Here is a 26,453-nt window from a genome sequence, read left to right on the forward strand (position 1 = left end):
GACACAGTCAACTGGGCTTGAGTTTTGGAATTAGCAAGTACAGTACATGTAATTTCAAAGTTTTCCCAGCGGTGCAATGACCACCAACCATTAAAGAAAACTTAGTCCTCAACTGAAAACCACTCAAACCCGTCACCAGATATCGTTTTGCTTGACGATTTCAAATCCCATAAAAGCCACTGGTCTTGACTCTACTGAAACCAGTAACAGTAATTCAGAAGTCCCTCCTGCCTTCACCTTTTTTTGTAGTGCTAATAACACTTTTCTTTCCCTACTTCCCCCTCTCTCTCTTTTTCTCTATTCTCCTAAAGCACAGTTACCTCCCTCCAATAACACTAAAGTTAAACATGAATACTGGAGAAAACCTTCGCTTAAATTGGTTAAAATTAGCTGTACCAGAGTAAAACACGACTCTACCAGAGATATATTTACTACAGACGCATTCCTTGGTGCTTTTTACTTACCTGTGTTGTAAAAACTTCTTGAATGTGTACTGCGTGAATGTGTACTGCGTGAATGTGTACTGCGTGAATGTGTACTGCGTGAATGTGTACTGCGTGAATGTGTACTGCGTGAATGTGTACTGCGTGAATGTGTACTGCGTGAATGCGTACTGCGTGAATGTGTACTGCGTGAATGTGTACTGTGTGAATGTGTACTGCGTGAATGTGTACTGCGTGAATGTGTACTGCGTGAATGTGTAAAATTTAAGCGAGTCTTAATATTGAAGCATGTATATTTTTCCAAGCGCTTCCTTACAAACTCTTAAGAGTTTACCGCTCCCTGCCCCCGCTGTCACATGCCTTTTCCAAATTCACACATGCAACATTCAAACGTTCAGGTGTGTTGAATGATCTAGAATCTGTTCACTCGCTTGTCTCAATGCAAACATACAAAGCCAAATATTCCCTTTAAACCTATATCTTACGAAAATCTCCATTACAGGTGTGTAAGGCAGGTGTTGGGGTGTATATATATATATATATATATATATATATATATATATATATATATATATATATATATATATATATATATATATATATATATATATATATATATATATATATATTACTAAAAGTAAGAACGAACCTTATTAATATCAGTGTTTACAAATATATCATTTTAAGGTAATAAAAAAAATCACCCTTGAAAGATGCTTCAATATTTATTTATAATACATATATATATATATATATATATATATATATATATATATATATATATATATATATATATATATATATATATATATATATATATATATATATATATATATATATATATATATATATATATATATATATATATATATATATAATAGTACAGGCATCTATGCCCCGTATCGGAAGACATTAGGAAACATCTCAGAGTATTTTCCAAAATAAATAATTTCTTGAAACACATACGGATTTTTTCTGGCGTTCTGTTGCCTGTTCATTTTGTTCAGAGGCTGTGTTCTCAGTTCTCTGGTTAACTGAACCGTTCTTGCATTTTTTGGGGGGTCATTTATATTTTGTGACTTGACGTCTTTTATTTATATTTTATTGGTAGCGTCATCTGTGGTCAGTGAGACGTCATCATTGAACACTGTGAGACATCATCTTTGAACACCGTGACGTCACCATTAAACATTCTGACACCATTTTTTGTTCCACGTTTTGTTCTCAATGATTCCCCTCTTCTGTGACCTCTTTCCCATCTTTATTAACAATTAACACGCATTTGATCTCACTTACATTGCTTTACTGACTTTATTCCACTGGTGATGGGGGAGGGGCGGAGTGGGGAGGGGCGGAGGGGGAAGGGGCGGAGGGGGAAGGGGCGGAGGGAGAGGGGGGAAATAAAATATCACAGTTATGTCTGAGAGACATAAAACCTATGCCATATTTGAACACAATTTAAACCTCACAAAATAAAATAGGAGACAGTACAATCACCTTCTTTCTAAATCATTCCCACCCATCAAAACAATCTAGGATTTATATATATACATATTAAAATTAAGACACACTAAATATTCCTTGGATATATCGTATAATATAGCTTCTTAATTTATTTGGGCTATATGACTGTTATATATTTTCTTGGGCTGAAGACCCCAACTCCTCCTCGCTGCCTGTTAGTTGTCTACAGGTCTCATGCGGGTTTAGCGGTGTCATGCGGATATAATACGTTTAGAACACAGTCCTCCTTCCAGACGCTTGTTAAGCAAAAATAACCTTACCTACTCTACGTACATAACTCCCAACAACAACACATTGAGAATATAACCATATGCACCATAAAATGGCCAGAACCTGTACAAAACTTACACTTTAAACCAGGTTTTATTTCACAGTCATATGTCTCTTCCTTCAAAAGTAGCATGAAAGCATTTTTCACTGCAGTCAACACTAATAAGTGGTGCCTTCACTTATCTCTTACTTTCATTTATCTACGCAGCACTTAATACTTCTGTTTTACTAGACATTTCTGGTCACATCTTGGCAGGAACACGGCAAAACTGTAGCCTGACTTACCCACGATGTTCACCCAGACTAAAGTACTGCAAAAACATAGCCAAGTATTGCCAGGAGTCTCTTGCTTCAAGACTACATTGCACAAGCGCATTTTAACCACACTGGACAACTCTGCCCTAAAAAGGCTATGAGTCAAACGGCCCAACAATGTACAGCTTAACCACGATATTGCTAACAGCTCGACTGGAGGAAGGGCGCATCACATGTCTACAAAAACAACAGGAATAAATCCTGTTGTTTTATTTTAAATGTTTCCAGGAATGTGATGAAAGCGAGCACTCTATCTCCCGCGGTGATGTCTTCCTCTCTTCTTTTTCTTCTTCCCTCTTCCTAGACACAGGTCTTACGGCCTTATCTCTGAGAGCGCCGACAGGAGGAGGACGAGGAGACGGGGGTAAGGAGGGAAAGAAGTAAGCAAAATATTAAGAGATAAGTTGTACAGAGTCTGGGCGAAGCGCTCGTTGTTGTTTGCATGGCTGCCGGAGTCTCACCTGAGGAAGAACACAGGCAATTATTACTACTGTGCATATATCACACGCTCACACATACGAACACATTCAACAACAAAAACAACAAACACACACACTGGTATCAATATTTGCTGACAATTACACCGCGGACATCAGAATCGCCAAATAATAAAAAAAAAATATTTCAAATCACATCCCTTCGCAATGAAGACCTCAGATTAATAGCTGTCCGCAGTGTTGTGGATCACGAGGAGGTCAACGAGAGACCAACCACACGCCACTCAGAGTTTCTCCAGGGATATATCTGCCCCTCAGCACGACCACTCTATATTTTATCAACGAAGATAATTGCCACCCGCTGCTCAAGACAGCTGCTATTAAATATAAGACGTAAAAGTTGAAGCTCAGACCAGTTCTGACGACGACCTTCACAACGTGAACACACGAGTCCAAGAAAACCCGGTGAAGCAACCAGAGTAAAATGACTTTAATTATATATATATATATATATATATATATATATATATATATATATATATATATATATATATATATATATATATATATATATATATATATATATATATATATATATATATATATATATATATGTCGTGCCGAATATGTAAAACTGGTCAATTAGCAAGAACTCATTTAAAATTAAGTCCTTTCTAAAATTTTCTCTTATACGTTTAATGATATATTTTTTTCATTAATGTTAATGTAAAAATTTTTAATTTTGCACCAAAAGAATCTTACAAAACTTTCCTAACCTTATTATAACAAGCGCAATTTATTTTAGCCTAACCCAACTAAATATATTTTAGATTTGTTTACAGTAATTTAATACTAAACAAACACAGTGAAATATATTTTTTTTCGTTAGGTTCAGAATGATTTTGGCGAAATTATTGCATACACAAATTTTCACTTGTCTTATATGGCAAGATGAACGTTGCTATTTAAGCCAAGATCGCAAATTCTGCCTATTCGGCACGACATATATATATATATATATATATATATATATATATATATATATATATATATATATATATATATATATATATATATATATATATATATATATATATATATATATATATATATATATATATTAGCTACTTCAGTTGAGATGAGAGAAGACGATAGAGATACAGCGTTGCCTGACCTCTGAACTCTAGGTGACCTGACTATTAAGTGTGACCTGGCCTTGGGATTCGAACTTTGTAGAACAGCTCAATTGCCTGAACTTGGAAAATGGGTAATTTTTGGCAATTTTTTAATCTTAAGGCAATTTTTACATAAAGTTTGGTGGAAGAAACTATATACCTTCTCAAGGAAGTTTCTTCTGTTAAGGGACTTTCTTCAAACTTAAAATCTAGCTCAATCTATAACACTAGGTTTTTCATACTTTAAATTACTTTTTTTTAAATTCTATGTTGAAGTGAAATTTTTGAAATTAAAAATGCTATAGTATGTTAAATTCTTCCTGAATAATCTTGAACGTGTTTATGTTAACATCGTTTGTGTTAACTTGTGTTAACACAGGGGAAGATTATATAGTGATTATATAGTGGTATATAGTGATTAATGTTTAATTCATCAAATATAATTCCCCCTCCCCGTGGTTGTAGTACTTACTGCCTCATTTACCCATCGCTACCTGAAGGATGTATCCGGGGGTCAGTGCCCCCCACGGCTCTGTCCCAGACCAGGAAATCCCGTGGATCAAGACCTGATCAACCAGGCTACACACAGTGCAGCGTATGAACCACTGTCTAGTTGGTCAGGAACTGATCTGAGGAACTTGTGCAGCTGACTCATGAAGACAACCAGAGGTGTGTTGGTAATCCCCTTTATGCACGGAGGGAGGGCGTTGAAGAGCCAGGGACCTCTGACACTCATTGAGTTCTTCCTTATCGTACTCGTCGCGCCCGTGCTTTTTAGTGAAGGTACTTTGCACCGTCTGCCAAGTCTCTTACTTTCACATGGAGTGAATAGTGTGTGTAGGTTTTGGGATCAGTCCCTCCCAGTTTTCATTCTAAAAATAAATAAAATAACTTCACCATTTTCTCGCTTTAAAACTGCAGTCTACTACTCTCCCTGTCACGGTGCAAAGACATCTTTACCTTCTTCGAAATCCTTTTGTTTATTGCTTTTACTTACTTGTTTTCCTAATATCCTAGTTTCATAACTTTTCTCTTCCTAAGCTTCCTGGGCTTAAATTCCAGAAACCATTCATTCGACCATTTCATTTTGTGGCGGTGAGCGCACAAACTCTCGCAGCTCAACACGTAGTAAGTGAACTAACTTTTAACGTTGCAAGTCTAAATTTGGCCAGTGAGAGGTTAAGTGAGAGTTGGCGTCTCATTTATTTGCTCGGTATATCCCCCGGGGGTTCACGATAAAGGAGGTGCGTCCTACCACCCAGTCCTTGCCACGTATCCCCGGATGGATCAGGATATACGTAACCCCGGATTTACCTCTTCCATAAAAAGTGATCCTGCACTACCGAGGTAGGTGGAGCTGTAAGCCCGGTTAGGACCTCCACCAGACATCCCGTAGAAATGTAATGGCTTGGCTTATTAATTAATAAAGGCAGGTGGGTTTGGAAATAGAGGTGTCGTAAGCAACAAGGCGGAGAGAGGCAGATTAACCCCCAGTGAGCAATATTCACGAGTCTGGCTTTGATCTCACCCATGTGCCAGCCTCTCCCCGCACCGGCAACGTTTACCCAAATGCCAGATATAATTTGGTGTCGGTGGGGCTACACGCAGAGGAAGGAGACGAGAGAGTGAAAGAGAGAGAGAGAGAGAGAGAGAGAGAGAGTAAAAGAAAGAGTAAAAGAGAGACAGAGAGAGAGAGAGAAGCAACAACACTCAGGCGATGCCAAAGGAGTGTGGAAGGTCTGTCAGGAGCGGTAATGGCCATGGGGGAGAGGAAAGAAAGGAGAGGTGAGGGAGGAGAGAGGGGAGAAGGGGAGAGGGGAGAAAGGCGATACGAAGTTTAAATGAGGGCGGAGACGATGGAGAAAGGAGAGGACGTGGATAGAAAATAGTATATATATATATATATATATATATATATATATATATATATATATATATATATATATATATATATATATACATATATATATACACCAGGAGAGGTACTCTCATCAGAACATTTACAAAACATTATTGCTTTTAAAATATGAATACCAATGTTCACTCTAGACTCCTGATGGATTACCATGTAGTGTTTCTCTTAAGCACATAAACTTCAGCTATTTACGGCCAAATACTCGTATTATTTACTGTTTTTCATGTGTCGTGATATTATCTGATGTAAGTGTACCACTGATCAACTGCTCTGACCAGTCTAACTTTAAGTGTCTTGTGGTGTCTATATATTAAATGGGTCGCCCCTGTTTCCCTTGAGGTTATATACAATACGTGTTGTTTATCTATCTGTATATTCACTCAGCGGCTACTACTACTTTAACCTCCATTTTAGAGACTACAGTATCTTCGGCTGGAAGTAAACAGGTGACACTTCAGCCTTAATGACCTTCGTTTAGTCGATATGCTTTAAGCAAAATTACACAAGCAACCTCTTTCCTCTACCGATATGTTTCGCTAATGCCTCTCCTTACATTTGTCTCTCCTTTACCACTTCTACCTAGTAATCAAAACACAGTACGATATTATCGCTTACACTCAGTGGCATTTCACAGCAAATTTCATCAGCTTTTAATTTGTTTGGAGTGAACGTCATGCCTGACTCTGCCGACACGTCTCCGACTCTCATTCCTGCTGTCTCCTTTACGTGTTGTCTCGGGTTGATAATGGCAACAGCCGACAAGTGAAAACGAAGACACTGGTAGTAGCAGAGATTCGTTGTTTTTTAATACAACATTTCGCCTGCACAGAAGTTTTCTTCAGTCGAGTACAGAGGAGGCAGCATAAGCAGTAGAGATGTAAAGACAATCAGTCCATCACTTTGGAAGACGTAGTATTGAGGTGGTCAGTCCCTCAGCCTGAACAAGATTTTTACCCCCCTGTACTCGACTGAAGAACCCTACTATATAGGCGAAACGTTTCGAAATAAAGACACCTACCTGCTGCACATGTGTCCTACTTTTCAACTTTTCGATATTGTTCACCACTCACATTCACTCGCGATAAAGCTCAGTCTTGGGCGAAACACCGCACTAAACTGACTTTCTGCTGTCAGTGTCATCATTTCCCCGTGTTGGTTCAGAAAGTTTGGCACTACTCCCTGAGCTAACTTCACTCTCCTGGTTCTCTCCTATGTAGGTCGCAATTTTCCAGGCAATTTCTGTTTTAGAAATCACCTCTAACCAGTACTACGCCTTTGTCCTGTTTGCTTTCTGTTGTGGTGTCGAAGAGGCTCATTGTTGTTGTAAATGAATGGTAGACAATACCGACAAGATGAAGAATTAGACACATCTGCAACATCTGGGTATCTTTATTGTAGACGTTTCGCCATCCAGTGGCTTTAGCAACACAAATTCAAGGACATAATGTGAAGACAGTAGGACAGTATACAGAAGATGAGGTAATCATTCCCTGAGACACTGAATACAGCACTAGAGTATCTTTATTGTGGAAACGTTCCGCCAACAAGTGGCTTTCTCAGTCATGTACAGAGATGAATGGTAAAAGAGAAGGAGGTTGAGGAAATCAGTCCCTCAGCCTGAAGTAAGTTATCTGAACCATTTATATTGAATGTTTATTAGTTGCTTTATTTTCCTCTGCATTTTTATCAGCTTGCCTCTGCTCCTTATTTCTCTCGTTCTCTACGAGTCTAGTTCCCCCGTAGGGAGGTCCCAGTTCACCCAGTTAATTTCTCTGTTGGTAGAGTCCATTAGAATCATTAGTTTCGCTTTGCTCATTCTTGCTCTCTCTCTGCTGCTGTTTCCAGTGAGTGTGTGTGTGTGTGTGTGTGTGTGTGTGTGTACTCACCTATTTGCTCACCTATATGTGGTTGCAGGGGTCGAGTCACAGTTCCTGGCCCTGCCTCTTCGTTAGTTGCACACACACACATACCCACACACACACACACTGCCTCTTCCTGGATACCATTCCAGTAACCTACCATCATTTACCGTATTTTCCGGCATATAAGGCGCGCCTTTCTTCCACACAAAGAGTCTTGAAAAAATCAGCCTGCGCCTTATATGCTCAAGGTCAGAGTCATGGGTAGGCTTTGGGTTACACTTTAGCCAGTTGTTTACTAACGTTACGTCACAACTGCTTGGAAACATCGTACCAGCACGCAGCCGACACTCGTGCGCCTTATATGCCGGAAATACAGTATTACCTCTCTTTTCCCCTACATACACAATCAGATCAACTTGTCCACAGTGATGGTAACAAAATATTCATTCACTGTCTTTTCGTATAGTATTTATATGTTATAACTTGTGAGTATCATGTCTTCTCGTCATTCCTGTTCGATACATGTATCATACTTCCTGATCATTCCTGTTCGATACGTATGTGTATTATGTCTCCTAATTATTCCTGTTCGATACGTGTATCATTTCACCTAATTGTTCCTGCTCGATACGTGTATCATGTCACCTAATTATTCCTGTTCGATACGTGTATCATGTCACCTAATTATTCCTGTTCGATACGTGTATCATGTCACCTAATTATTCCTGTTCGATACGTGTATCATGTCACCTAATTATTCCTGTTCGATACGTGTATCATGTCACCTAATTATTCCTGTTCGATACGTGTATCATGTCACCTAATTATTCCTGTTCGATACGTGTATCACGTCACCTAATTATTCCTGTTCGATACGTGTATCATGTCACTTAATTATTTCTATACGATATGTGAGAGCCTCATGTCTCCTGAGCAACTCTGGTCTTCAACCAGAGTTGCTTCACCCTCTCGAGTTTTTGTTTCGAGGTATTGAATGTAAACACACACGTACTGAACGTAAACACTGTTGTACTGAACGTAAACACTGTTGTACTGAACGTAAACACTGTTGTGCTGAACGTAAACACTGTTGTGCTGAACGTAAACACTGTTGTACTGAACGTAAACACTGTTGTGCTGAACGTAAACACTGTTGTGCTGAACGTAAACACTGTTGTGCTGAACGTAAACACTGTTGTGCTGAACGTAAACACTGTTGTGCTGAACGTAAACACTGTTGTGCTGAACGTAAACACTGTTGTGCTGAACGTAAACACTGTTGTGCTGAATGTAAACACTGTTGTGCTGAACGTAAACACTGTTGTGCTGAACGTAAACACTGTTGTGCTGAACGTAAACACTGTTGTGCTGAACGTAAACACTGTTGTGCTGAATGTAAACACTGTTGTGCTGAACGTAAACACTGTTGTGCTGAATGTAAACACTGTTGTGCTGAACGTAAACACTGTTGTGCTGAACGTAAACACTGTTGTGCTGAATGTAAACACTGTTTTGCTGAATGTAAACACTGTTGTGCTGAACGTAAACACTGTTGTGCTGAACGTAAACACTGTTGAGCTGAATGTTACACTGTTGTAATGAATGTAATGATGTTTCTAAGATCTTTAGTCATTTTCAGGCATGTTTATATCCAACATGCCACATCCACTTCTTAGTCTCAGCACTGGACTGCCGCGGGTTCGAGTCCCGTTCAGTGAACTGCTGATCATTATGTCACTGGGATATCCACAGTCATGTTTACTGACTGTGTGTTTGCTCTCATTTTTTTTTTGAGGTGAAGATAGAACACAACCATGCCATCATCTTCTTCCTTCTTCTCTCCTTCTTTCTTCTCTCCTTCCTTCTTTCTCTCTTACTTCTTTTTCTACTTCTTCCTTCTCTTCTATGACTAATTCATCGTTCTCTTCCACTCTCTCCTCTCTCTCTCTCTCTCTCTCTCTCTCTCTCTCTCTCTCTCTCTCTCTCTCTCTCTCTTTTTACACAGGGTTTGACAAGGTTAAGGATCCCTAGCTTTATTGACAAGCTATTTACAGGTTAAAAATTCCTAACTTTATTGGCAAGCTAAGAGCTGTTATCTACATCAGCTCATTTGAAAGCATTTTTATTGTTATGAGACATACAAGTAGGGAACAGAATGAAGTTGGAGCCATCTGTGGGCCAGCATTTTCATTTGATCATCTGACTTTATCTCGTTGACATCATTATGCTGTACGAATGTGTTTCATACTCGAGTCATCCTGGGTATGTATGATCTCAGATGGAGTGATGTTCTGGAGAAGGGTACAGCCAGAGTGAAGTTGCTGCTTTCTGCCCGTCTTGTGGCATAAAAGCTTGTTTCACGCTGTCCTCGAGGTGGATCCAAGTGTGGTACTTTGACAATATTGGCCTTGTACATAACAGTAAGGCCAGCCACATCCCTCCTGTGTTGAAGGCTCTGCTGAAATGACAGATCTATCCAGGATGGGTCCAGGCGAGAGATGAGACGTCTTGCTCTGTTCTCTACTCTGTCAAGCAGTCGCAGATGAGAGGGGGGACAGGCAAACCAAGAAAGTGGAGCATACTCAAGGTGTGAGCGTACTTGTGCCTCGTACAGGATCTTGCAACCCCTACTGTCTCTCTCTCTCTCTCTCTTCCTCAGTCACTCAGCATTGCTCCTCATGACAACACTCTCAACACTTAATTGTTCCGATATCTCATTCTCCTCTTCCCTCCTTCCTCCTCCTCCTCCTCCTTCTCCTCCTCCTCCTCCACCTCCTCCTCCTCCTCCTCCTCCTCCTCCTCCTCCTCCTCCTCCTCCTCCTCCTCCTCCTTCTCTTCCCTCCTTCCTCCTCCACCTTCGTCCTTCCTCTTCCACTTCCCTCTCTCCTCTGCATTCATCTCAGCCTTTATATATATCCTCTCTCCAAAGTCTCTTCTTAATTGTTTTTCTTCCTCTGGTTTCTCTCTCTCTCTCTCTCTCTCTCTCTCTCTCTCTCTCTCTCTCTCACACACATCTATTACTATCTTTTTTTCACTTTTTTTTCCTGACTGTCTCTCCATCTTTCCTTTGCCCATCTTTTTCTCTCCATCCTTCTAGTCATCGTTTCTTCCTTCTTCAACTTTCTATCCCTTCTCCCTGTCATTTTCTTCATATTTTTTACCCTCATTATATTGAGGGCATAAAACTTGATGGAGACCCTTATTCCCTCTCTCCCTCTCCCTCTTCCTCTTCTTTCTCTCTCTCCCTCTCTCTCTTTCCCTCACTCTCTCTCCCTCCCTCTCTATTTCCTTCCCTCTCCCTCTCCCTCCATCTACTTACTGTTAAGAACGAGGACCTCGATGGTCTCCTTTACCAATCCATTCCTCGTTCCCTCCCTCCCTTCCTCTCACCTCATTCCCTCCCTCTCTCTCTCTCTCTCTCTCTCTCTCTCTCTCTCCTCCCTTCCTTCCCTCTCTCCATTACTTCTCAGCACACAGACCTTTATGGAGCCCTCCCTCTCTTTCTCCTTGCCTCCCTCCCTCCCTCCCTTTACTTATTCCTAGGCACATGGACTTTGATACACACGCTCCCTCCCTCCTACTCTCCCTCCATCCCTCCACTTACTCCTCAGCACGTGAACCTTGATGGATACTCTCTCAGCGTTGGAGGGCTTGCAGGCGTACTGTCCTGAGTCCCAACTTGAAGCATTGAGGACAAGGAGTGAGGAGCGGGTTGTGTCGCCTCGATGCTCCGTCTCCACCGTGATGGCTCGACCTGGCTGCCCGTAGTTCACCAGCTGTATACAACAGAAAGAGCCTGGGTTAGATATTCCGGGAGAGAAGGTAGATATACTTGGAAGAAGAGGTAAGTAAAATAAGACGAAATGTTAGGTCAACTGGGAAGTGTGGTAAACTGGAAGAAGGGTGTCAGGAGGTAGACTGGGAGAGAGCTGTGTTAGGGGGTCGACTGGGAGGGGGCTGTGTTAGGAGGTCGACTGGGTGGGGGCTGTGTTAGGAGATCGACTGGGTGGGGGCTGTGTTAGGAGGTCGACTGGGAAGGGACTGTGTTAGGAGGTAGACTGACAGGGGGCTGTATAAGGAGGTCGACAGACAGGGGGCTGTGTTAGGAGGTAGACTGACAGGGGGCTGTGATAGAAGGTCGACTGGGAAGGGACTGTGTTAGGAGGTCGACTGAGAATGGGGGTGAGAGGGACGAGAAGTATGTGGATGAGGAGGAGGAATAGCAGGAGGAAGAAGTAGCAGAAGAAGAAGAAGAAGAAGAAGAAGAAGAAGAAGAAGAAGAAGAAGAAGAAGAAGAAGAAGAAGAAGAAGAAGAAGAAGAAGAAGAAGAAGAAGAAGATGAAGAAGAAGAAGAAGAAAAAGAAGAGGAAGATGAAGAAGAAGAAGAAGAAGAAAAAGAAGAAGAAGAAGAAGAAAAAGAAGAAGAAGAAGAAGAAGATGATGATGATGATGATGAAGAAAAAGAAGAATTTGAGGAGATAAAAGGTGCATAAAAGGCTTTCAATACACGATAACACATCTTTACTGTCTGTCGTAAACACTTCAGAGACCCACCTGACACACAGACCCACCTGACACACAGACTCACCTAACACACAGACCCACCTGACACACAGACCCACCTGACACACAGACCCACCTGACACACAGACCCACCTGACACACAGACCCACCTGACACACAGACCCACCTGACACACAGACCCACCTGACACACAGACCCCACCTGACACACAGACCCACCTGACACACAGACTCACCTGACACACAGACTCCACCTGACACAACAGACCCACCTGACACACAGACCCACCTGACACACAGACCCACCTGACACAACAGACCCACCTGACACACAGACCCACCTGACACACAGACCCACCTGACACACAGACCCACCTGACACACAGACCCACCTGACACACAGACTCCACCTGACAGCACCAGACCCACCTGACACACAGACTCACCTGACACACAGACCCACCTGACACACCAGAACCCACCTGACACACAGGACCACCTGACACACAGACCCACCTGACACACAGACCCACCTGACACACAGACCCACCTGACACACAGACCCACCTGACACACAGACTCACCTGACACACAGACCCACCTGACACACAGACCCACCTGACACACAGACTCACCTGACACACAGACCCACCTGACACACAGACCCACCTGACACACAGACCCACCTGACACACAGACCCACCTGACACACAGACCCACCTGACACACAGACCCACCTGACACACAGACCCACCTGACACACAGACCCACCTGACACACAGACCCACCTGACACACAGACCCACCTGACACACAGACTCACCTGACACACAGACCCACCTGACACACAGACCCACCTGACACACAGACTCACCTGACACACAGACCCACCTGACACACAGACCCACCTGACACACAGACCCACCTGACACACAGACCCACCTGACACACAGACTCACCTGACACACAGACCCACCTGACACACAGACCCACCTGACACACAGACCCACCTGACACACAGACTCACCTGACACACAGACCCACCTGACACACAGACTCACCTGACACACAGACCCACCTGACACACAGACCCACCTGACACACAGACCCACCTGACACACAGACTCACCTGACACACAGACCCACCTGACACACAGACCCACCTGACACACAGACCCACCTGACACACAGACCCACCTGACACACAGACCCACCTGACACACAGACCCACCTGACACACAGACCCACCTGACACACAGACTCACCTGACACACAGACCCACCTGACAACAGACCCACCTGACACACAGACCCACCTGACACAGACCCACCTGACACACAGACCCACCTGACACACAGACCACCGACACACCTGCACACACAGACCCACCTGACACACAGACTCACCTGACACACAGACCCACCTGACACACAGACCCACCTGACACACAGACACACCTGACACACAGACCCACCTGACACACAGACCCACCTGACACACAGACCCACCTGACACACAGACCCACCTGACACACAGACCCACCTGACACACAGACCCACCTGACACACAGACACACCTGACACACAGACCCACCTGACACACAGACCCACCTGACACACAGACTCACCTGACACACAGACGCACCTGACACACCCAGACTCACCTAACACACAGACTCACCACAGCACAGACTCACCTGACACACAGACTCCACCTGACACACACATCTGACACACAGACTCACCTAACACACAGACTCACCTGACACACAGACTCACCTGACACACAGACTCACCTGACACACAGACTCACCTGACACACAGACTCACCTGACACACAGACTCACCTAACACACAGACTCACCTGACACACAGACTCACCTGACACACAGACTCACCTGACACACAGACTCACCTGACACACAGACTCACCTGACACACAGACTCACCTGACACACAGACTCACCCTAAACACAGACTCACCTGACACACAGACTCACCTGACACAGACTCACCTGACACACAGACTCACCTGACACACAGACTCACCTGACACACAGACTCACCACACACAGACTCACCTAACACACAGACTCACCTGCACACACAGACTCACCTAACACACAGACTCACTACACACAGACTCACCTAACACACAGACTCACCTAACACACAGACTCACCCTAACACACAGACTCACATGATTTACACACTCACCTGACACACAGACTCACCTAATGTACAGACTCACCTAACACACAGACTCACCTAATGTACAGACTCACCTAACACACAGACTCACCTAACACACAGACTCACCTAACACACAGACTCACCTGACACACAGACTCACCTGACACACAGACTCACCTGACACACAGACTCACCTAACACACAGACTCACCTGACACACAGACTCACCTAACACACAGACTCACCTAACACACAGACTCACCTAACACACAGACTCACCTAACACACAGACTCACCTAACACACAGACTCACATGACACACAGACTCACCTAACACACAGACTCACCTAATGTACAGACTCACCTAACACACAGACTCACCTAATGTACAGACTCACCTAACACACAGACTCACCTAACACACAGACTCACCTAACACACAGACTCACCTGACACACAGACTCACCTGACACACAGACTCACCTAACACACAGACTCACCTAATGTACAGACTCACCTAACACACAGACTCACCTAACACACAGACTCACCTAACACACAGACTCACCTAACACACAGACTCACCTAACACACAGACTCACCTGACACACAGACTCACCTAACACACAGACTCACCTAATGTACAGACTCACCTAACACACAGACTCACCTAATGTACAGACTCACCTAACACACAGACTCACCTAACACACAGACTCACCTAACACACAGACTCACCTAACACACAGACTCACCTAATGTACAGACTCACCTAACACACAGACTCACCTAACACACAGACTCACCTAACACACAGACTCACCTAATGTACAGACTCACCTAACACACAGATTCACCTAATGTACAGACTCACCTAACACACAGACTCACCTAACACACAGATTCACCTAATGTACAGACTCACCTAACACACAGACTCACCTGACACACAGACTCACCTAACACACAGACTCACCTAATGTACAGACTCACCTAACACACAGATTCACCTAATGTACAGACTCACCTAACACACAGACTCACCTAACACACAGATTCACCTAATGTACAGACTCACCTAACACACAGACTCACCTAACGTACAGACTCACCTAACACACACACACTCACGTAACACATAGACACACCTAAAACACAGACTTACCTAACGTACAGACTCACCTAACACATAGACTCACCTAACGTACAGACTCACCTAACACACATACTCACGTAACACACAGACTCACCTAACACACAGACTCACCTAACACACACAATCACCTAACACACACATACTCACCTAACACACACGCTCACCTAACACACACACACTCACCTAACACACAAACTCACCTAATACAGACTCACCTAACACACAGACTCACCTATCACACAAACTCACCTAACACACACAGACTCACCTAACACACAAGCTCACCTAACACATACACAGACTCACCTAACACACAAACTCACCTAAGACACAAATTCACCTAACACACAAACTCATCTAACACAGACTCACCTAACACACAAGCTCACCTAACACACAAGCTCACCTAACACACAAACTCACCTAAGACACAAACTCACCTAACACACAAACTCACTTAACACAGACTCACCTAACACACAAGCTCACCTAACACACAAACTCACCTAACACACAGACTCACCTAACACACAGACTCACCTAACAGACTCACCTAGCAGAAGGCGTTCAGCCACAGGAACACACTCACCTTGTCTCGATGGTACCACAGAATGAACTCAGGTGGCGTGGGACTAAAGTGTACCATGCAGGTGAGATTTAAGGTGCTCCCACGGTCCAGGTACACATCACCTCCTCCCACCAGCTCCACAGACGGTACTGCGGTACACACATACCATAGTCTCACACGCACAGAAATAAAAACACACGATACCGTGGTTGGAACAATTTATATCAAATACAGTTCCATACTGACACACAGTACCGTGGCTGGAACAATATATATCTAATACAGTACCGTGGCTGGAACAATTTGTATCCAACACAATATCGCGGCTGATACAATTCTGTACTAACATACTACACAGTGGCCGGAGCAATTTATATCTAACACACAATACCGTGGCTGGAACAATTCTCAAATAACACACAATACCGTGGCTGGAACAATTCTCAAATAACACACAGTACCGTGGCTGGAACAATTCTCAAATAACACACAATACCGTGGCTTAAACAATTCTCAAATAACACACAATACTGTGGCTGGAACAATTCACAACCCCGGAATTTTAGATAAAACATTAAACAATGTTTCAGTGTTGACTTGATAATGGTAACAACATTGACCGAAACGTCACCTCAAGCCCCCCTCCCCTTCCATCTTGTGAGTTAGACACGACTTAGCCGTGTCTAAAGACAACGGAAGATACTGTTTGTGTCTCGCAATGAGCGGACGGAGGATCGAGCCTTTTCTGTTCCTGGTACAGTACGACCCACACGGGTTTACAACTTGACGTGAAAAAAGATGTAGAACTGAGCTCAGAAATAGAATGTAAACTTAAAGCCCCTGGAGGAATAACCTGGAGAGATTAATCTCTCTCTTTCTCTCTCTCTCTCTCTCTCTCTCTCTCTTTTTCTCTCTGTTTTACACAGGGTTTGACAAGGTTAAGGATCCCTAGCTTTATTGACAAGCTATTTACAGGTTAAGGATTCCTAACTTTATTGGCAAGCTAAGAGCTGTTACCTACATCAGCTCATTTGAAAGCATTTTTATTATCTCTCTCTCTCTCTCTCTCTCTCTCTCTCTCTCTCTCTCTCTCTCTCTCTCTCTCTCTCTCTCTTTCTCTTCTGAGCGTGAAATTGGCTTTTAAAAAATGGAAATAAAGTTTCGAAAGGAATAGAGAGAACTCTCAAATAGAGAGAGTGAATTCTCGAATAGAGAGAGCAAACTTTCAAATAGAAATAGTGAACTCTCAAACAGAGAGAGAGAGAGCTCTCAAATAGAGAGAAAGAACTCTCAAACAGAGAGAGTGAAGTCCCTTAAAAACTAAACTCTCTCAAATAAAGAGTGAACTCTCTTCCTGTGTTCTCTGTTTTTCAGTTTTCTAGCTTCGAGTATTCATCCTTCTAGTGTTCTGTCTTCCAGAGTTCTTATTTCCATGTTCTTTCCATTCCCTTCCGTCATTTCCTTCCTCCTGACGTGTTTTCCAAGCTTCTCTTTTTTTTTCTTGCTCAATTGTGACGTGACAATGGTCCAGCACAGATCGGAAAGCCGTGGTGAACTTCCTCTCCTAAGTACGGGTTGTGTGTAAAATGCTCCAGCAGCGGTAAAGCAACTTGCATTCTTCACTGCTTCCTTGTAATTCCAGTTTTTCACTGTAATAAGACGTTGTCGATTCTTACTAACCCTGACGTGCGATATATTTTGAACCTAAGAGCTGGCATCCATAAACTGGACAATTTTCTTTTAGCCACATCTTTAGTTTTTAAATAGGTGGACTGGTAAACCAGCAGGTGGACTGGTAAATCAGCAGGTAGACTGGTAAATCAAAAGAAGGCCTCGATTATGTATTAAAAAACTCCAGTGGCGGGTCATATTATGACTTTAGATGTGAGACCTCCAGTCCTAGTCAGTCTCAGTCTTTGTTTAGTCAGTCATCTGTCAGTTTTCTTGATCTTCAAGAGAATTTGACTTTTTACAGGCTGGTTGGTTACTGAAGGGGTTTAAAGCCTATCGGCTATACGAGGGTCATTAAGGCTGTATGTCACCTGTTCACCACCAGTCAAGAACGCTAAAACAGAGGACTACAATAAAATGTCAGTGTATATACACTGAAAGACGTATACCTCTCGTCTCCGTGTATATACAGTGAAAGATATACACCTCTCAGTGTATATCTTCACCTAGAGACATACAGCTCTCAGTGTATATGCACTGACAAACGCCACTCACTCCACACCAAGACACACATACACCTTTCAGTGTATATATACCGAGAGACACATACACCTCACAGTATACATGACAAGTATAACACATTAAGCGATTTATACCTTTGAGTTAATAACAGCTGATTTGTTATTGAACACAAAAATCCGAATTGTGGCTTTTATAAACAGCCTGGGAACTTTTGTTCAGTAATTGATTACAGATCATGGTACAATTTTTATGTTTGAATATAATATGAACAATGTACCTAAACACTGACATATTTCATCACATTATTATTGTTTTCCGGGGATATAATTTAATACTATATAATATAGCGTAATATAATCTTATTATATATGATGATATTTAATATAATATTATTCATAATAATATTATATTAAATATAGCAATATTATATAACTTATTATCGTATAATATTTAATATAATATTATATTACTGGATATCATATAATGTATGAAAATATTATAAAATATATAATATATATATAATATATAATATAGAGATTCAAATGTTAATAACTGGATTGCCTGTAGCTAGTTAATATATATATATATATATATATATATATATATATATATATATATATATATATATATATATATATATATATATATATATATATATATATATATATATATATATATTCATAGCAAATGTACATTAATGTTCATTGGCATGGCAATATACATTACTGTAAAGTGTACACTGGTGTACGTTAATACAGTAGCGTTTCAGGAACCTGTGTGGCTGGCTGGTCTGCCTGAGTGATGACCTTCATTGACCACCACGACCTGCCTGCCTGCGGAAAGGCAAGACCGGACCGCACAGGGTGGAGCCGGACCGCACAGGGTGGAGCCGGACCGCACAGGGTGGAGCCGGACCGCACAGGGTTGGAGCAGCCAGGGAGTGTATGTAGTGACCTTGTTACTCTGCAGTGTTAAAGGTAAACAACCCCTGACAGGTCATATTTTTATCGGGGGAACAAATGATCTCTGAAATTACTTGAAGATTCTGGTGTGTGTGTTCCAGTGCGCATCTCGTGAGGCTGTGTAGTGTAATGTGCACGCGTCCCTCCATGCAATTTCCCATTCCATTTGCCCTTCGTGGCAAAATAATATATAACTTGCCTACTTTAATTGGCCAATTCTTTACTGTCGTGTGTGTGTGTGTGCGTGTGTGTGTGTGTGTGTGTGTGTGTGTGTGTGTGCGTGCGTGCGCGCGTGTGTGTGTGTGTGTGTGTGTGTGTGTGTGTGTGTGTGTGTGTGTGTGTGTGTGTGTGTGTGTGTGTGTACTTGAAAATCAGAAATTAACGAATGAAAAAAACTGAGAAAAATAACCAAGAGTCGAGTCTGAGAAAGTTTTAAAAGTCTTACAGAAGTATCTGCGTAAATACTTTGAAAAAAAATCTTACAGAAATGACTACGAAGAAAGAAAAAATCAAAGTCTATTACGTACAACTAAGCTCAAAATGTCTATCTGGCCATTTGATATTCGCCATTTTGTGTTTATAAAAGAGATAAACGTCATGCCAGGTGAGATATGAGGTAAATTCCCATGCACAAAATATTTTTTGTAGCAAGATGATGCAACCTGAACTAAGATTATCAGCTGGTCTCTTAAGGAGACAAGGTAACTGCATATTAGCTCTTAAAAGGACACGACAGCCTAGGTCAAGATTTCCTGGCAACTTCAACCGTTATGACAAGAACCACTGTTAAAAATTTAGAAAACGTGAAGCGAAGGTAGACTAAAAAACTTTTCTTTGCCATGCGAGTGATAGATCAGTGGGACGAATTAAAAAGGGAAGGTGGAAGTACTATAATTATTGGGAATATATAAGAAAAATAGTGGCAAGCAAAGTTTTGTTTTTGTAGCTACAAGTCGGCTATTGTTCATTAATGGTAGACAATACGGATAAGATGCAGAATTAGACACATGTGCAACATATTTGTGCAACAAAATCTGTAAATCTTTATTTGTTTATGAAACAATTTGGTCCAGCCAGTGGTTTTATCAATACAATACTAGGACATAATGTGAAGAATTATATACTAAAGATGAGGTGATCAGTCCCTCAGCCTTTGAGTTGGTGAATAGCTGTTCTTTTGTATATAATTCTTCACATTATGTCCTAGTATTGTATTGATAAAACCACTGGCTGGTCAAACGTCTACACATAAAGATACCCAGATGTTGCACATGTGTCTAATTCTGCAAGTCGGCTGTTACTAGAGTTTGCTGCTCAAATATGCGTTGGGCCAGCACAAGACTTTCCAGTATCCAGGCTGAAGAATTCTTATGACTCTCTGTGGTGGTGGAGTAGCTTGAGGTTCGTGATGGTAATCTCAGCTCTGGTGTTCCAGCATCTTGCTTCAAGAAAAAAAAATTTGTGCACCCCACACTAAAAGGATTTTCGCATCACCATCAAATTAGTGGAGAGACATTTGCAACGCAGCTTTGCATAAGAGACTCTCAACGAATGTTTCAACGAAGATGTTTCTGTAAGAATTACAAAATTATTTTCACAGACACTTCTGTAAGTTCTAAAAACTCGTTCTCAAAGAAACTTCCGTAAGACATCTAAGAACATCTAACGCTTGCGTGGCTTCACCAGAGAAGAAGATATATATATATATATATATATATATATATATATATATATATATATATATATATATATATATATATATATATAGGTAGTAGGTTGGTAGACAGCAACCACCCAGGGAGGTACTACCGTCCTGCCAAGTGAGTGTAAAACGAAAGCCTGTAATTGTTTTACATGATGGAAGGACTGCTGGTGTCTTTTGTCTGTCTCATAAATATGCAAGATTACAGGTACGTCTTGCTACTTCTGCTTACACTTAGGTCACACTACACATACATGTACACGTTTATTTATACACACTCATCTGAGTTTTCTTTGATTTTATCTTAATAGTTCTTGGTCTTATTACTTTTCCTTTTATATCCATGGGGAAGTGGAATAAGAATCTTTCCTCCGTAAGCCATGCGTGTTGTAAAAGTCAATTAAAATGCCGGGAACAATGGGCAAGTAACCCCTTTTCCTGTAAAGATTACTAAAAAGAATTAGAAGAAGAAAATTGTCAAAGTGGGAAGTCTGAATGTGCGTGGATGTTGTGCAAATGATAAGAAAGAGATGATTGTGGATGTTATGAATGAGAAGAAACTGGATGTCCTGGCTTTAAGTGAAACAAAACTGAAGGGGGTGGGAGAGTTTCAGTGGAGAGGAATAAATCGGATTAGATCAGGGGTTTCAAATAGAGTTAGAGCTAAAGAAGGAGTAGCAATAATGTTGAAGGATAAGATATGGCAGGAAAAGAGGGACTATAAATGTATTAATTCAAGGATTATGTGGAGTAAAATAAAGGTTGGATGTGAAAAGTGTGTTATAGTAAGCGTATATGCACCTGGAGAAGAGAGAAGTGTAGAGGAGAGAGAGATTTTGGGAAATGTTGAGTGAATGCGTGGGGAGTTTTGAACCAAGTGTGAGAGTACTTGTGGTTGGGGATTTCAGTGCTAAAGTGGGTAAAAATGTTGTGGAGGGAGTAGTAGGTAAATTTGGGGTGCCAGGGGTAAATAAAAATTGGGAGCCTTTAATTGAGCTATGTGTAGAAAGAGATTTGGTAATAAGTAATACATATTTTATGAAAAAGAGGATAAATAAATATACAAGGTATGATGTAGCACATAATGAAAGTAGTTTGTTAGATTATGTATTGGTGGATAAAAGGTTGATGGGTAGGCTACAGGATGTAAATGTTTAAAGAGGGGAAACTGATATATCGGATCATTATTTAGTTGTAGCTACAGTTAGAGTAAGAGGTAGATGGGACAAGAGGAAGGTGGCAACAACAAGTAGGAGGGAAGTGAAAGTGTATAAACTAAGGGAGGAGGAAGTTCGGGTGAGATGTAAGCGACTATTGGCAGAAAGGTGGGCTAGGGCAAAGATGAGTAGTGGGGGGGTTGAAGAGGGTTGGATGAGTTTTAAAAATGCAGTATTATAATGTGGGGCAGAAGTTTGTGGCTATAGGAGGGTGGATGCAGGAGGAAAGAGGAGTGATTTGTGGAATGATGAAGTAAAGGGTGTGATAAAAGAGAAAAAGGTAGCTTATAAGAGGTGTTTACAAAGCAGAAGTGTTATAAGAAGAGCAGAGTATATGGAGATTAAAAGAAAGGTGAAGAGAGTGGTGAGAGAGTGCAGAAGGAGAGCAGATGATAGAATGGGAGAGGCACTGTCAAGAAATTTTAATGAAAATAAGAAAAAAATTTGGAGTAAGTTAACCAAGTTAAGAAAGTCTAGAGAACGAATGGATTTGCCAGTTAAAAACAGAGTAGGGGAGTTAGTAGATGGGGAGATGGAGGTTTTGGGGAGATGGCGAGAATATTTTGAGGAATTTTTAATGTTGAGGAAGAAAGGGAGGCGGTAATTTCATGCACTGGCCAGGGAGGTATACCATCTTTTAGGAGTGAAGAAGAGCAGAATGTAAGTGTGGTTGAGGTACGTGAGGCATTACGTAGAATGAAAGGGGGTAATGCAGCTGGAACTGATGGGATCATGACAGAAATGTTAAAAGTAGGGGGGGATACAGTGTTGGAATGGTTGGTACTTTTCTTTAATAAATGTATGAAAGAGGGGAAGGTACCTAGGGATTGGCGGAGAGCATGTATAGTCCCTTTATATAAAGGGAAGGGGGATAAAAGAGATTGTAAAAATTATAGAGGAATAAGTTTACTGAGTATACCAGTAAAAGTGTACGGTAGGGTTATAATTGAAAGAATTAGAGGTAAGACAGAATGTAGGATTGCGGATGAGCAAGGAGGTTTTAGAGTGGTTAGGGGATGTGTAGATCAAGTGTTTACATTGAAGCATATATGTGAACAGTATTTAGATTTATTTTTATTTATTTATTTTATTTATTTATTTAGTAATTTAAGCATACAAGGAAGTTTTTATTGCATTTATGGATTTAGAAAAGGCATATGATAGAGTGGATAGGGGAGCAATGTTGCAAGTATATGGAATAGGTGGTAAGTTACTAAATGCTGTAAAGAGTTTTTATGAGGATAGTGAGGCTCAGGTTAGGGTCTGTAGAAGAGAGGGAGACTACTTCCCAGTAAAAGTAGGTCTTAGGGATGTGTAATGTCACCATGGTTGTTTAATATATTTATAGATGGGGTTGTAAAAGAAGTAAATGCTAGGGTGTTCGGGAGAGGGGTGGGGTTAAATTATGGGGAATCAAATTCAAAATGGGAATTGACAGTTACTTTTTGCTAATGATACTGTGCTTATGGGAGAAGAAAAATTGCAAAGGTTAGTGGATGAGTTTGAGAATGTGTGTAAAGGTAGAAAGTTGAAAGTGAACATTGAAAAGAGTAAGGTCATGAGGGTATCAAATGATTCAGATAAAGGAAAATTGGATATCAAATTGGGGAAGAGGAGTATGGAAGAAGTGAATGCTTTCAGATACTTGGGAGTTGACGTGTCGGCGGATGGATTTGTGAAGGATGAGGTTAATCATAGAATTGATGAGGGAAAAAAGGGAAGTGGTGCGTTGAGGTACATGTGTAGTCAAAAACGTTATCTATGGAGGCAAAGAAGGGAATGTATGAAAGTATAGTAGTACCAACACTCTTATATGGGTGTGAAGCTTGGGTTGTGAATGCAGCAGCGAGGAGGCGGTTGAAGGAAGTGGAGATGTCCTGTCTAAGGGCAATGTGTGGTGTAAATATTATGCAGAAAATTAGGAGTGTGGAAATTAGGAGAAAGTGTGGAGTTAATAAAAGTATTAGTCAGAGGGCTGAAGAGGGGTTGTTGAGGTGGTTTGGTCATTTAGAGAGAATGGATCAAAGTAGAATGACATGGAGAGCATTTAAATCTGAAGGAGAAGGAAGGCAGGGTAGGGGTCGTTCTCGAAAAGGTTGGAAGGAAGGGGTAAGGGAGGTTTTGTGGGCGAGGGGCTTGGACTTCCAGCAGGCGTGCATGAGCGTGTTCGATAGGAGTGAATGGAGACGAATGGTATTTGGGACCTGACGATCTGTTGGAGTGTGAGCAGGGTAATATTTAGTGAAGGGATTCAGGGAAACCGGCTATTTTTATATAACCGGACTTGAGTCCTGGAAATGGGAAGTACAATGCCTGCACTCTAAAGGAGGGGTTTGGGATATTAGCAGTTTGGAGGGATATGTTGTGTATCTTTATACGTATATGCTTCTAAACTGTTGTGTTCTGAGCACCTCTGCAAAAACAGTGATTATGTGTGAGAGAGGTGAGTGTTGAATAATGATGAAAGTATTTTCTTTTTGGGGATTTTCTTTCTTTTTGGGTCACCCTGCCTCGGTGGGAGACGGCCGACTTGTTGAAAACTAATAACACCACCACTACCACATTGTGGGAATAAGAGCTAGCTATGTTTTCCCTGCGATGCTCTTCATCACAAAGGATGAATTTCACACATCAGGGATTAAAATCCGTCAGCTGGAGCCGGAGATTTCAGTTGAGCGGTGAGGGACATTACGGATTCCACTACGGGTACAATAGCCACTCTCTGGTGAGGTGCTAGAGAGTAATTTTTATTCATACATAATGTAAAGTGGATTTCCAGTATATCTCACAATTCACCAACGAGAGTCTTTGTGCAAGCTACTGGTGGTCACACTCGAAGTTTTCTGAGTCTTTTCACAAGCTACTGGTGGTCACACTCAAAGCTCTCCGAGTCTTTTCACAAGCTACTGGTGGTCCCACTCGACACTCTCCCCTGGCTGGTCGGGGGATTCAATCCTCGGAAGAAGGAGCGAATCTCCTAAAATTACCCATTTGAAAACCATATAAAACAGAAACAAAAACTGTAATGAAACGTCTGAGAGTTATTCCATCTAAAATACTTTTTTCCCTCATGAATCTAAATGACTTGCTGCTGACATTAACGAAGAAAAAGGCGCATATTGAGAGGGGGGGGAACTTTCATTTGAGACTTTTTTTTAATCCAAATAAAAGTTTGGTCTGGAAATGATGTGACTTTTTTCTTCACCTTGTGATATATTCTCTGAAATTTCCCATTAATTACGAAATACATGGTCTTGAAACATTACCTACAACGTTGAGTTTGACAGCTATGGCCGTCACGGGTTTGGTAGAGATGGAACACTCGTAGAAGCCCGAGTCCGAGGGCTGCGGCCGCCGAAGTACCAGGATCCAGTCGCCCGAAGTCGGATCGCGGTGGGCAGAAAAGCGCTCGTCGTTGGTGAAGGTGAAGGAACCCACCGTCAGTACATGGAGGTCACGAGTCCGCATCCACGACACCTGTAAGTGAGAGAGAGAGAATAAGTGAGAGAATGAGAAAGAGAAAACAAAGAGAGAGAGAGTGAAAAAAATTTTAAATGTAGGTAACAGCTCATAGCTTGTAAATAAAGTTAGGAACCCTTACCCTAACCTTGTAAAACCCTTATGTAAAAGAGAGAGAGAGAGAGAGAGAGAGAGAGAGAGAGAGAGAGTTCATAAAAATCGTCTCGACGATATATAGCACCAGTATTATTCCAGTGAGAAGTAACATTCCCCCCTTTACCTTTTCCTCTGTAAGATTTCCAGCATTTATGATCACACTGAGCTTGGGCGAGGAGATTCACCGCTGTAATCTCAACTTACTGCCAGAGGAAGACCCACTCCATCAGCTTTTATTAGCAAGGAATGATTAAGGAAGGAAGGAGCCATCTCGAAGATATTCTGGTCTTTTGATCTCCTGGATATTTATTCCTGGTGCTATTATTTCTGTTACTGCTATTTATCATTGCTGGTATTATTCTCATTCTTGGAAATCCTTCCTCTC

At 41.7% G+C, this 26,453-nt stretch overlaps 1 protein-coding gene across 1 annotated transcript; it reads right to left on the reverse strand.

Annotated features, from left to right (window-relative positions):
- Window positions 1-1,345: 1,345 nt before the first annotated feature.
- On the reverse strand, window positions 1,346-26,338 carry LOC138852886 (zwei Ig domain protein zig-8-like). Its single transcript, XM_070086396.1, has 5 exons — window positions 26,273-26,338; window positions 25,720-25,930; window positions 16,401-16,528; window positions 11,546-11,717; window positions 1,346-3,013 (listed from the first exon to the last, which is right to left on the reverse strand). The coding sequence occupies exons 1-5, from the start codon at window positions 26,336-26,338 to the stop codon at window positions 2,874-2,876; spliced, it is 717 nt and encodes a 238-aa protein (XP_069942497.1). The 3' UTR covers window positions 1,346-2,873.
- Window positions 26,339-26,453: the final 115 nt, after the last annotated feature.

The sequence above is a fragment of the Cherax quadricarinatus genome, chromosome 1 (genome assembly GCF_038502225.1).
Source record: "Cherax quadricarinatus isolate ZL_2023a chromosome 1, ASM3850222v1, whole genome shotgun sequence".
Taxonomy (NCBI): domain Eukaryota; kingdom Metazoa; phylum Arthropoda; class Malacostraca; order Decapoda; family Parastacidae; genus Cherax; species Cherax quadricarinatus.

Coding starts and splice junctions, on each gene's coding strand:
- LOC138852886 (XM_070086396.1), bottom strand. CDS start 26,338: ATGGCTCCTTCCTTCCTTAATCATTCCTTGCTAATAAAAGCTGATGGA. Junction 25,931..26,272: donor GAGTGGGTCTTCCTCTGGCA/GTAAGTTGAGAT, acceptor TCTCACTTACAG/GTGTCGTGGATGCGGACTCG. Junction 11,718..16,400: donor TGTGGTACCATCGAGACAAG/GTGAGTGTGTTC, acceptor TGTTGTATACAG/CTGGTGAACTACGGGCAGCC.